Genomic DNA, 13,136 nt, shown 5'->3' with positions numbered 1-13,136 from the left:
AATAAAAATGACTCGGAGCAAGGTGGCTGAGAACAACCTAGAAGGGACTGGAGAAAACCATTATGGGTCAGATTAATTAGCCTGGGGCTCACAGCTAAGTAAGGGTAGGTTTTTCTCCAACTTAGTTTAGCGGTTTTTGAATCAGAAGGACAAAGTTGTAAAAGACTCCAGAAATAATTTAATCCCCTAATTTGAAAATGGACTGAAGTCCATGCAAAAGTGATTTGCCTATGGTTGCAAAGAAAACTAGGGATAGACAGAGATTTAGAAATTGTCTCTTGCCTCCCAGTTAAATGCTTTTAAGGATGAAAGTTTCCGATGGCTCAGAGCAGCTGTGGAGAAGACCCCTTTTTGTTGGGGGATCACTGTGCTTGAAAGAAAGCCTGGCTGCTTAGCCTGTGCTTTAATGCCTACCCCATGCAAGGAATGACAAGAGAACAAGAAACCCCAAGCAAACTGCCTGGTCATACGGGCTGTGTCTGGGTGCCATCGGCGCTGACCATGGTGACCGTATGCGTGCCAGATGGGACAAGTTCGTTGTCATCACTGGGGATGGTGAGGGTGGTGCTGCTGTGCTGGGTCACCATACTGATGGCACTCCCCAGAGCCTGCAGATCTTCGGGGGACAGGCTGACCTGCCGATAGGAGGGGAGTAGATAAGCTGGAAGCCCTAGAGTTGGGCTGTCTGAAAGTCCCCAGTGAGGATGTATCTGCTCTCCCAGACAAGGTTAGTTTGTTGGTAAGCTAAAAGGTTAGCTTTGTGTCCCAGGGGTGGAGGACAGGCAAGTAAAACTGGTACTAGGTTAGAGAGAGAGGTTACTAGAAGAACACAGCTGACACTTCTATTTACCATCTCTGGGCCGCTGTGCTCTACTCTATGCAATTCAGGGTCTCCACCTAATTTCATCCCCATGACAACTCCAAAAGGCAAAGGCACATCTGACAGCGCCTATATGCCCGGCACATAGGGAGGGTGCTGACGTGGGTCCGGTTATACTGCTGCCTAGTCACTGGTGGGACTGGGCCCCAGGCTTCCAGACACCACGCCATGCTCTGGCCTCTACACCAATGTGTCTCTCTTGAGAAGGACATCCAAGTGTCTCATACAGATGATCAGGGCTCTCTCAGCCTCCAAGTAAAGACGGAAACTACAAACTCCCAGAGCCTGAGTTGGAAGCATGAGGAGGAGGAGGAGGAGGAGGAGGAGGAGGAGGAGGAGGAGGAGGAGGAGGAGGAGGAGGAGGAGGAGGAGGAGGGGGAGGAGGAGGGGGAGGAGGGGGAGGAGGAGGAGGGACTGAGTTACAAGATTTAATCCCTTTAGCCTCAGGCGTCAGCTGAGGTGCATACGGCTAGAAAGGGAAAGAGGGTGGAGGTGGCACTGTTAGAACTTCAGGGCTCCTCAGAGAGAGTGGGAGAAGTCAGCCAGAGTGGCCCATCCCCACCCTTTCCCCCCAGGGCCTGTACCTGCTGGGCACCATCCTGAGTGATCAGAGCCACCTGAGGGGCCCCATCCTCCTCTGTCACCATGGCCACTTGGGCTGGGATGTCATCGCCCTCTTCCTTCACCTCCGAAAGGTAAGTAATGCGAGGTCGTTTGGGTGGTGGGCTCTCCTCAGCTACAGAGGCGGCTGGGAGAGGAGAGCCCAGGCTGACACTTGCCACCGGAGGGCCATGGGGAGGCCTGGCTTGCCCCCACTCTCACCCCTGCCCCCTCTCCTCTAGCCACAGCCCTCACCCTCGAGCTGTTGTTGCTCATAAAGGGCCTGCTCACTCTCCTCTGTGGCCTCCAGCTCGCCGTGGGCACTCCGCTTGTGCATGGCCAGAGTGGAAGTCTGCCGGTAGGTCTTGCCGCAGGTGCTGCAGGTGTAGGGCTTGCAATGCGTGTGCACCACATGGTGTTTGTACAGGCTCGAGTACTCGGTGAAACGCTTCCCACAGCCTGGCACCGTGCAAACGTATGGCTTCTCCCCTGGGGACACTGAGCTGTGAGGGGGGCGGGAACTGGGGCTGGCAAGGGGGAAGCTAAAGGGACAGGGGTGGGTACAGAGTTGGTGAGGGGAGAGCCACAGAGGGAGGGAGAGGGACTGAGATCTGGGACCATGGACGGACAGAGTTGGGGAAGATGGCTGGTGGAATGTTGTGAGGATGTAGGTGTGGGACCACTGAGCCCAGAGCCAAGATGAAAAGAATGGGGGACAGGGCAAGGCCGGTAAGGGAGGCGAGGGTTTGTAAGTTTGAAGGTGGGAGGGCAGACAGTGGAGAACAGAAGAGGCAGGAGACAGAGATGGGGTAAGTGAAGTATCAGGTGAGATGGGAGAGTGAGGGGAACACGGAGAGCCGAGAGGAGTTCACACAGAGGCCTGGACGAGGACATGACACTGGGGAGGGTGAGGATACAAGGAATCATACAGACACTGGATGAGGTGAGGGGATGAAGGTGACATTGCACTCTGCCTTTTCCCCATTGTCCCTGGCCTCTTTCTGGGAGCTCAGCTGGAGGAGGATTCAGGGGAGGTGCAGAGGGGTGGCAGAGAGCTGAGGGGCTCCAGAGAGGACTAGCAATAATATCTGTTGGATTGGACCTAACTGCAAATAGAGGAAGCCCTCACTGCAAATGAAACAGTGGTTCTGGGGATACTGCTGGAACCACAGACCCTCCTGCCCTCAGACTAGCCTAGAAGGGCCAGCAGAGAGGAGCTCCTGGGCTGGGAGTTGAGAACATAATTCAGATCAGAAGCTGGTAGAGGGGTCTGGGCCTCAGAGGGAGTGGTCCTTGAATGCCAGCTGGCCCACCTGTGTGGATGCGCACGTGATTCTTGTAGTTGGTGGCGCTGGTGAAGCCACGGCCACAGTGGGGCTCGGGGCAGGTGTAGGGCCGCTCGCCTGTGTGGGTGCGCACATGTACCTTGCGGATATTAGAGGTGGTGAAGGAGCGGCCACAGCCCTCGAAGGGGCATCGGAATGGGCGTTCACCTGTGGAAATGAGAGGGTGTGAGGGGTGGCTCAGGAGGGAGGCCATGCTGGAGCAAGGAGCGGGGATGGCACTGGGTCAGACCCTGAAAGGCGAGTGAGTGCCCCCTCGCAGGGAACAGGACCCAGCCTACCAGTGTGGGTACGGACGTGCTTCTGCAGATCTCCTGAGGTCTTGAAGGCTTTGCTGCATAGCTCCTCTGGGCACTTGTATGGCTTCTCACCAGTGTGGGTACGCACATGGCTCTTTAGCCCGTATCCTGTCCATGGAGGCGGGGCGGGGGATGGGGGGAGAGGTGAGCAGAGCAACCAGTGGGGCCTCAAGCTCCAGCTTCCCACCTTCCTAGTCCAGAGACGCTCCTTCTTAAGATGTGCTCTGTGGGGCTCCAGAGCTCCTCTGGCTGGAGAGGTCCACATAGGTCTCTATCCTACCTCAGCCTGGGAGTTAAGAAGGGCTGGAAAAGTTACTCTCCCTCCTTCCCTCTCTAGGGGCAGCTGGAGCCAATGCAGAACAGAAGCCTGAGAGGGAACCTAGAGACCCTGTGTAGAAGGGTGCCTGCTTCACACAGGAGAAAAATGAAGCCAGAGAGGTGCCTTGGCCCACCCAACGCCCCCCTAGCTGGTGGGTGTCAGAGCTGACATGAGTGGCAGGGCCCCTCTGCCAAGCCCCCAGGCTCCTCTGCTAGCTGGATCATGCTGACTCTTGCTTCTATAACAGGATTTCCTCTACAGAGGGTGCCCTTTGAGTTGATGCCCTCTGGACAATAGTTTCTCTGGGAAGACAGCCTGGTGTTGAGTTTCCTTTAGGGAGATCCCAAAGCTGAGCTAGAACCCTCTGCCCTCACTGGAAGCAGTCCAGCCTTGGTCTCCATTCAGGTAGCTTACCTGTGGCAAAGGCCTTTCCACAGCTGGGGAAGTCACACCTGTACGGACGGTCACCCGTATGAGCTCGTTCATGTACCTGTGAAGACAAGCAAACACAGGATTCAGAGGGACAAGGGGACGGCCTGGGCTCGGTGGTTCTCTTTAGGGCTCAGGGTGCCAGCATCTAGATATTGGTCACCGCCTTTGTTTTTTCTTCAGCTGAGGACCCTCCTTCTCCAGAGGGCCCTCCCTTAGTCTCTTCCCTTCCAGCATGCTTCATGTGGCTCACATCCCCCCGTGCTGACATTTCTGTATGCTCATGTCTTCCCTTTAGTAGGCAACGAGTAACTTGAGGGGGAAGAACCAGTTCCCATCAAAGCTTGGTGGGGAAGATGGCACAGCTAAAAGCTGTCTGCGGGCAACCTTACCTTCAAGTGATGAGCGGTGGTATAGAGCCGTCCACAGCCCTTGTAGCCACAGCGGAACGCTCTGTCCCCAACCTGCTGCCCTTTGCCGTTATGAGGAGCCTGGCTGTCATGCAGAACCTGAGGAAAATATCTTGGGATCCCACATGCATTCATCTCAATGAAGAGAGGGGAAGGGTGGGGCACAGGGCCCAGCTGGCCGCTTAAGACTCAATAAACGTTATGTAAGCCTGCCAGGGGCCCCTGGGGAAGAAGGGCAACCTGGGGTGATATATTCAGACAGGGAACAGATACTGGGACACACTGCAGATACAGGGCTGGCATGTGGAGCCACCCCTCCCATCCTGATGGACAGAGGGAGGACTACATGTTATAGGGGCTGTGACAGCTGCTGAAGAAAGGACATTTCCTGAGCCAGCCAGGTAGGGGAAGGGGTGTCTCAATGGTCACACCTGAGCTAGGCTGAGTGCTGGAATGCCCCCATCTGAGCACACACACCTAGGAGGCTGCAACTCCGGATGCTTCCATCTTCTCATGAGAGGGGCCCCCTTCCTCCCGTCAGAAACTTATGTCTAGAAGGAGCATTAACAAGGGCGCTTGCTAGATGAGCTTACCTAGACTCACTCAGCAGTGTATGGAGCCCAAAGTGAGACAGCCGCAACCAGCAAACTGTAGAAGCGGTCTAGCCCAGGGCAGGGGGCTGCAGGTCCACACCACTAACCACAGCTCCCAGCTAACAATTCCTTCCTTTTTATTTCTTTTCCTGGGACCATTGCCAGAGCCACCCATTTCACACCAGCCTCTGGCCACAGCAAGCCCTTACTCCTCTTCTTTCCTATGCAGGGTGCTGGTGGGCCCCTCCCTTAGTCTTTGTTTCTGGGATGGCGCTGGACCACACTTTGGCCTTTCTAGGAGCTCCTGAAGCAGAACTTGAGAAATCATGGTAAGTAGGGCATAAAGGGGTGAGGTCAAATTCATGGTGAGGCCTGTCTAGTCAGGCTCCAGGTCAGGGGGTCAAGTAGCTGACAACACCTCCTGGATACTTACGCAGCTCGTGGGGGTGAAGGGAGAAGGGTCATAGGCAGCCAGGCCTGCTTGGCAGGCTAACCCACTCAGGCACTCTGATTTCATGACCATGTCTCACTAGCTCCTGGGGTAATTGAGGGAATCAAGGAAGATCAGAGCCAGGAGTGACCTCTGAGGTCATCTGGTCCGATCTCATTGCATTAGAGAGGAACAAGCTGAGGCTGTGGAGGGGAGTAACTACCGCAAGGTCAGACCAGGTAGAGGCAGAGGTGGCACAGAGTCCAGGGCTCATGATTTAAAGCCTGATTCCCTTTCTATCAGCAGCAAGTCTCAAAATACACCTCTGGGAACGAGTGGGAGGGGCGGGGGGGTGGGGTGGGAATGAGGAGTAATGAGCATAGCCCAAAGAGGTCTGCCGTAAAGCTTTATGCTTCACTTTAAAAAGACAGGTCAATTTCCTCTTCTCCTCTATGATTAGAAAAACACCTGCCCCCCACTTTTAGGCAAAACTGGTGGTCCTGGAAGCTGGGGTGGAGGGAGCACCACGGTTTGGAAAACTCATTGATCTCTGTACCCTAGTTTCCCATGTGGGCAGGACCACAGCTCTGGCAGAGAGCTCAGACTGCCTGACGTGTGGAAAGCCAGGCGCCTTCTCCTTTTCAGCTGAGCTACCGTGCTGGCCTGGCGTTCCAAGAATCCCAGCTGCTCTGTTACATCTACCCTCGTCATTGACTACTGAGGTTACTTTCCCACGTGACTAAATGAGTCGCAGAGAAGAAATAAACACAAGAACATCTGACCTCAGTGGACTGGAAAACTAATAAAAGTCACTGGCATGGGCTGTCCCAGACAGCACAGAGGATTATTACAACAGCCAACGTGAAGCTGGGGCTAAGTTCCCACCAGCCGGATGTCACTGCTTCTTACAGCTGCCTCCCCTCTGCAGGGACAGCATAAACAAGGGTGAGTGCAAACAGCTGTCATCGGCCCCAGCCAGGCTGTGATGCACACCCTGGACATGATGTGTGGGGAGAGATGGGGCAGAAGGGCAAAGGGAGGAGCCTATGCCTTGCCAAAGCACAGGCCCCCCCTGGTACTAGAGAGGTAGAAGAAAGGGACAGGGCCAAGAGGTAGTGGGCCTGCAAGGTCCCACTGTCCAGAGAGCTGACCAAGGGGAGACAGTTGTCAGACCCTGTGTGCTCACCTTGCTGGCATACTGCTCCAGGGCCACCACTGTGTCTGCGCTGAAGCCCTCGTCATCCTCTGTGGCCAGGTCCTCCAGGCCCACCTCAGCCTGCACAGCCAGGATGGTGCTGTCAGACGGCACAGCCACAGGGTGGTGAATGAAGGCGGTGGAGCCGTCTTCCAGCTGGACGGCTTCCAGGGCGCTGGGGTCATATCCCTCTGCAAGGAACCCACGGTCAGGCCAGATGCCACACAAGGGGAAGAGACGCAGCAGGGACCCTGGTTTTAAGTTAACCAGAAAGTTACCATGGAAGGTTTTCAGCACTGAGTTTCTCCTGGAAGGACTTTTCCTCTTGTCCTTCTACCTTGGTGACTGGCCCTCCTCCTGGGGCTGCCTCTAAAGAAGAGGTCTCCTATGAGCACTGACTGGGAACTCACAATCTCCTTGAGGACCTGACAGAAGACCATTGTCATCTTGGCCTAGACAACCACGAAAGCCTCCTGACTCCTTTGTTTTCCTGCAGGCTATATGGCATCCAGAGGGATCTTTGAAGAACACAAATGTGATTGTGTCACCTGCCTGCCTAAATAGTTCAACTGCTGTCCACAGAAGAAAAACTCAAATCCTGATCCTGACACTCAAGCCTCCAGGCACGCTGGCCCGTCTCTCTTTTTAGCTTCATCTTACTCATTCTGCCCTCAGTCCCAGCTCTCTAGCTGGTAGCAGTTCCTTGAACGTGACACTCTTTCTTTCTCCCATCTCCAGGTTGCGCACGCTGTTCCTTCTGTCTAGAGTACTGAACAATCCTGCCAGCCCTCTGCCCTTAGCTAACTCCACTTAATTCCTCAGCTCTCAGCTCCTACATCACTGAGCGAGAGCCTCCCTCAGCCTGATTCCAGTTTTCAACAGTGAGCTCACCAGTGGTGGTTCCTTCCACTTCTGTTTCCCCCACTAGACGCTAGGGCAGCAGGGACTGTGTCTGACTTTGTTCTGTCTTATATCCTCCATAGCTAGCATGCTGTCTGGAATGCAGTAGCTGCTTAAGAAATTACTTGTAGAAGGAATAAATTATTATTATTCAGTACCTTACAAGCTTCACTCTTAAATATTACTAAGTTTTTGCTCCTGGTCTTGGATGATATTCTCAGGTCCTGCTTAAAGCTCTAAGACTTTAAGACTGTACTAGAGCCAAAGCCACCATCAGGATCCGAGCTACTGACCCCCAAAGCTTAGCCTCCTGGTGGCAGAAACAAGTACTTCTGTGGTTTGCACAAAGGAAGGCAGGCGAAGCTGCTAATCCAGGTGAGTTTGTATGTACCTCAGGGACCACAGCTCTCAGGTCTGAGCCCCCACTCCAGGAGTGTGCCACTCCATCCCCCCAACCTCTGCCAGTTATGTCTCCCTTCCTTTCCCACCGGTCCTGGTGACAGTGACCCTACCTTTGGGTGTGCGATGTATATAGGCCATGCTGCCATCTTCCAGCTGCACAGGCTGTCCATCCTCAAAGGAGAGAGATTCTGAAATGAGAGCAATGCTTGCTTTTCTCTGGAGCTCAGGGCCTTGGAGGGGTCCCTTGGTGGGGGCTGCTTGACTTCCCTCCAGAAGGCAGGTGTGTGGCGGGACCCTCACCCTTCTGTACTGTCACTTGGTGAATATATGCAGTGGTCCCGTCCTCCAGCTGGATCACCTGCCCTTCAAGCAGCTTCTCTCCTGTCGGGGTGGAAATGCAGAGAAACAGGTCAGGACCAGAAGAGAGTTCAGTAATGCCTGCTTTTAGCACAGGCCTACTGGAGTCTCTAGGCACTAGTCTGCTTGCCTAAGCACTGGTAAAGTAACATTCTCTGAGGCACCTTGTTCCATGCCTCCCTGGGCCCGGGACTTGGAGGCTCTGGGGATGAAGGCACTGTCCCAGAAGGGAACCCTATAGTTCCCAACAGAGGGGCACTTAAGTGGGGACTTCTAACATAATGGGAAGCTGCTAAGATTGAACTTCATGGAGAACAAAGGATACCCTTTGTTATGGATTGAATTGTGTCCATCAAAAATATGTGTTGTACTCACTCCAACAAGGCTGGCATTAATCCAAAAAACACAAAATAATAAATGTTGGAGAGGCTGTGGAGAGACTGGAACTGTTATACACTGCTGGCGGGAATGTAAAATGGTACAACCACTTTGGAAATCGACCTGGCATTTCCTTAAAAAGTTAGAAATAGAACTACCATACAACCCAGATATCGCACTCCTTGGACTACCTCCTAGAGCAATAAGAGCCTTTACGTGAACAGATATATGCACACCCATGTTTGCTGCAGCACTGTTTACAATAGCAAAAAGATGGAACCAACCAAGGTGTCCATCAATGGATGGATGGATAAAATAAATTATGGTATATTCACAAAATGGAATACTATGCATCGATAAAGAACAATGATGAATCTGTGAAACATTTCATGGCATGGAGAAACCTGGAAGGCATTATGCTGAGTGAAATTAGTCAGATGCAAAAGGACAAATATTACATAAGACGACTATTATAAGATCTTGAGAAATAGTTTAAACTGCAAAGAACACATTCTTTTGTGGTTATAGGGGGGAGGGAGGGAGGGTAGGAGAGAGTTATTTACTGATTAGATAGTAGATAAGACCTATTTTATGTGAAGGGAAGGACAACACTCAATACAGGGAAGGTCAGCTCAAGTGGACTGGACCAAAAGCAAAGAAGTTTCCTGAATAAACTAAATGCTTCAAAGGTCAGCAGAGCAAGGGTGGGGGTTTGGGGACTATGGCTTAAGGGGACATCTAAGTCAACTAGCAAAATAAATTCTATTAAGAACACATTCTGTATCCCACTTTGAAGTGTGGTGTCTGGGGTCTTAAATGCTAACAAGCAGCCATCTAAGATGCATCAATTGGTCTCAACCCACCTGGATCAAAGGAGAATGAAGAACACCAAGGTCACAAGGTAATTATGAGCCCAAGAGACAGAAAGAGCCACATGAACTAGAGATTTACATCATCCTGAGACCAGAAGAACTAGATGGTGCCCGGCCACAACTGATGACTGCCCTGACAGGGAGCACAACAGAGAACCCCTGAGGGAGCAGGAGAACAGTGGGATGCAGACCCCAAATTCTCATAAAAAGACCAGACTTAATGGTCTGACTAAGACTAGAAGAATCCTGGTGGTCATGGTCCCCAAACCTTCTGTTGGCTCAGGACAGGAACCATTCCAGAAGACAACTCATCAGACATGGATTGGGCTGGACAATGGGTTGCAGAGAGATGCTGATGAGGAGTGAGCTACTTGTATCAGGTGGACACTTGAGACTATGTTGGCATCGCCTGTCTAGAGGGGAGATGGGAGGGTGGAAGGGGTTAGAAACTGGCAAAACGGTCACAAAAGGAGAGACTGGAAGGAGGGAGCGGGCTGACTCATTAGGGGGAGAGTAAGTGGGAGTATGTAGTAGGGTGTATATAAGTTTATATGTGAGAGACTGACTTGATTTGTAAACTTTCACTTAAAGCACAATAAAAATTATTAAAAAAAAAAAAGGAACTTTGGAAGAGATATGGTAAACAAATAGGACCATGGGAAAAGAAAAAGAGAAACTAGGTTTTATTTTATGTAACTTAAATCCTTTAGACTTATTATATTGAAATACATATCTAACGTTCCACACTCTTGCAAAGATAAATACATCTATTATCAAGGGGGGAAGTGGATGCAGGTAAAAGGGTAATAAGGGCTAATTAAAAGTAAATTGGTTGATGAAAAAGTTTTAGAAATGGCCGCACAACACTGAATGTAATTAATGTCACAAACCGTACATTTAATGATTAAAACAGCAAATGGTATTTTGTATACAATACAAATTTTTTAAATAAATTGGAAAGTATTAAAGAAAAAAAATATATGTGTCGTAAATCCTAGCCTCTACTCCTATGTTTACAATCCCATTTGGGAATGGGTTGTCTTTGTTATGTTAATGAGACAGGATTAGTGTAAAGGGTGTCTTGAGTTACTCTCTTTTGATATAAAAGAGATTAAACAAGCAAATAAGTAAGCAGAGATGCGGGAAGGGAGATGCAAAGATAGGATAAGAGAGATGCTGGGCCACAAGAAGATTGCCCAGGAGCAGAAGCTCAAAGAGACAAGGACCTTCCTCCAGAGCCAAAAGATAGAAAAAGCCTTCCCCTAGAGCTGGCACCCTGAATTCAGACTTCCAGACTCCTAAACTGTGAGAAGATAAATTTGTTTGTTAAAGCCACCCATTTATGGTGTCTGTGTTATAGCAGCACTAGATAATCAAGACACCCTTAAACCTGGAAAGGCCCCAAGAGGTCAAAATTCAGACATGGCTCCAACTCATTAAATCAAAATACATGCTACCACACAGAGCCCTTTGAATCTTTCAGCTATGCTGTAACATTTTCAATAAACCTGGGGACACCAAAAAAAAAAAAAAGCAACCAACATTCCCTCATTTCCCCCTATGAGAGTGGGCCAAGACCCAGCCCCTCCGATGAGGCAGTATAACATAATGGCTAAAAGCAATAATGGGCTCTGGAACCATGCCAGGCCTCCTGGGTCTGAATTCCAGCTCTACCTCTTACTGTGCGTCCTTGGACAGCTTATTTAACCTCCCTGTGCCTCAGCTTCTTCCTTCTTAAAATGAGGATTAAAAGTTGTGTCTTCCTCATAGGGTTGCTGTGAGGGTTAAATGGATTAATGAATACAAAAACACTTGGAACAGTGCCAGGTATGTGATCAGCCTTCAATAAATCTTAGCTTTTATTAGAATAATCTCAATTTGAATTTTTGAACAAATGGAGGATAAAACCATACAGAGCTATGTGAGTGTGACTATTATGGGGCCATCTAGGTCTTGTTCCACTGTCACTGTTGGGTAATAGTTCCTTCATTGATTTCTGGTATCTTCATTTCAATTTTCTAATAAAAAAATCAACACACCTAAAGTAATACAACAAGCGATATAAAAATTAACAAGATTCTAGATTTCCTAAGACATTATCCTTCTTTTATCTCAGACCCTTACTGGAAAGCAGTTCTAAGGGCAAAAAGTTCTAAGTGAAGAATTAGACAGGCTCCTCCCAGTGTCCAGCGAGTCTCAGAGAAAGAGGAAAGGAGAGAGGGAGGGAGTGAGGGAAGGGGAAAAGGGGAAGAGGGAGGGAGGAAGGGAAGGAAGAAAGAAAAGAATGAAGGACAGAAAGAAGGTAGGCAGGCAAGTTAATGAAAAGTAGTTTGCCCCTTTCTTTAGAAGGGTCAGGTTTAGGAATTTGAGCTCTTATGATGTGGGAAAAGGACCAGGCAGCTACTTCGGCCCAGTTCTCTGCTGATGCTTCCCCATCAGAAGAATCTACAGCCTTGTCCCCAAATGGAGTCTTCTTGGGGTCAGTAACAGTCCTACAGCACAGCTGAAGGTAGGAGGGGTAGAGATAAAGGTAAGAAGTAGGACAGAAAAGGGGCTGCGATGGGAGAGGGGCTCGCCCTCTTCCCTTCCAGCAGCGAGCATTTGAATACCTCACCTGCCCTGGCAAGGATACTGGCTACTTGGGACCTGCACGCATCAGCAGAGCTTCTGCTAGTAGAGTGGGTATTGTCTCAAGGCAGAAAACAAAATGTTGAGGAGAGTTGTTTGAAAAAAAATTTAATCTAGAATTTCCTCTAGCAGCTAGAGACTACAACGGGGAGAGGTGAGTGGGGAGAAGAACTGAATGAAGTGACCCTCACATCCCATTACGGACAGGTGACCATATATCCCCATTTAATGGAACAGTGCCAATGCATTTATTAATAGCATACTCTTCCACTCTTAAAAATGTCCAGGTTTGGTTGACATATTTTATGCTCACCCTAATTACAGATGGAATTGTAGCGCCTGTGAGTTAAGCTGAGCTCAGACAGAGCTTCCTGCTGGCAGCGACAATGGTGCTGGAAACAAGAGGTTCCAGAGACTAATCAGTCAGAGACGCCTTTCAGGACAGTGTAGTGCGGGCTCCTGAAGGCCAGGCCTACGCTCAGCAGCATAAAATCTGTTGTGTGTGAGTGTGTGCGCGCATGTATGTACACGTGCACACTGCAACACTCTGGAGGAGGTAGGGAAAGCGAAAAGAGAAAGATATAAATGGGGAAAGGGGAAGGCAAAGAGACCCAGATATAAGAAGAAAAGACATGAGTGTGGCTTCCTCAGGCCAAGTGTGGCCACTTGCTTTCTATTCATTCATTCCACCAGGAATTCACAGCAGAAGACTGAGGCGTGGAAACTGGGTCCCAGGAGCAAACACAGCCCTATCTACAGCTCCTAAGCTTTTCCATCCAGACTGCTGAGACTGCAGCAGAAGGACAAGATCTGAGGTGGGAAGTCTGCGAAAGTATTCTAGAGCCTCAGAAAGTTAAACCTAGGACTACCATATGACCCAGCGATCCCAATCCTAGGTATACAGACAAAAGCAGGAAGCAGGAAACAAACAGAAACCTGTACACCAATGTTCATTACTGACAACAGCCAGTAGGTGGAAACCTAAATGTCCGTCAACAGATGAAGAGGTAACATTGTGGTACATACATGCAATGGACATTACTCAGCCATAAGGAGAAATGAAGTTCTAATACATGCTACATCATGGATGAACCTTGAAAA

At 50.1% G+C, this 13,136-nt stretch overlaps 1 protein-coding gene across 5 annotated transcripts in view; it reads right to left on the bottom strand.

The window, feature by feature from the left end:
• The window catches only part of ZNF76 (zinc finger protein 76), a 36,491-nt gene that overhangs the window by 1,605 nt on the left and 21,750 nt on the right, over positions 1-13,136 (bottom strand). Inside the window, exons 3-12 of one of the 5 annotated variants that reach the window (XM_049890720.1) lie at positions 8,101-8,181; positions 7,911-7,988; positions 6,490-6,689; positions 4,263-4,379; positions 3,856-3,931; positions 3,105-3,230; positions 2,794-2,973; positions 1,736-1,969; positions 1,465-1,628; positions 471-635 (exon numbers count right to left, since the gene is read on the bottom strand). In XM_049890720.1, the coding sequence (XP_049746677.1) occupies positions 471-635; positions 1,465-1,628; positions 1,736-1,969; positions 2,794-2,973; positions 3,105-3,230; positions 3,856-3,931; positions 4,263-4,379; positions 6,490-6,689; positions 7,911-7,988; positions 8,101-8,181 (1,421 nt within the window). Of the gene's footprint in view, positions 1-460; positions 636-1,464; positions 1,629-1,735; positions 1,970-2,793; positions 2,974-3,104; positions 3,231-3,855; positions 3,932-4,262; positions 4,393-6,489; positions 6,690-7,910; positions 7,989-8,100; positions 8,182-13,136 lie in introns of those variants that run through there. The other 4 variants (XM_049890793.1, XM_049891056.1, XM_049890880.1 and 1 more) reach the window with 4 other exon arrangements.

The sequence above is a fragment of the Elephas maximus genome, chromosome 1, assembly GCF_024166365.1.
Source record: "Elephas maximus indicus isolate mEleMax1 chromosome 1, mEleMax1 primary haplotype, whole genome shotgun sequence".
Lineage (NCBI taxonomy): Eukaryota > Metazoa > Chordata > Mammalia > Proboscidea > Elephantidae > Elephas > Elephas maximus.
This window is presented reverse-complemented; position numbering and strand designations above follow the sequence as displayed.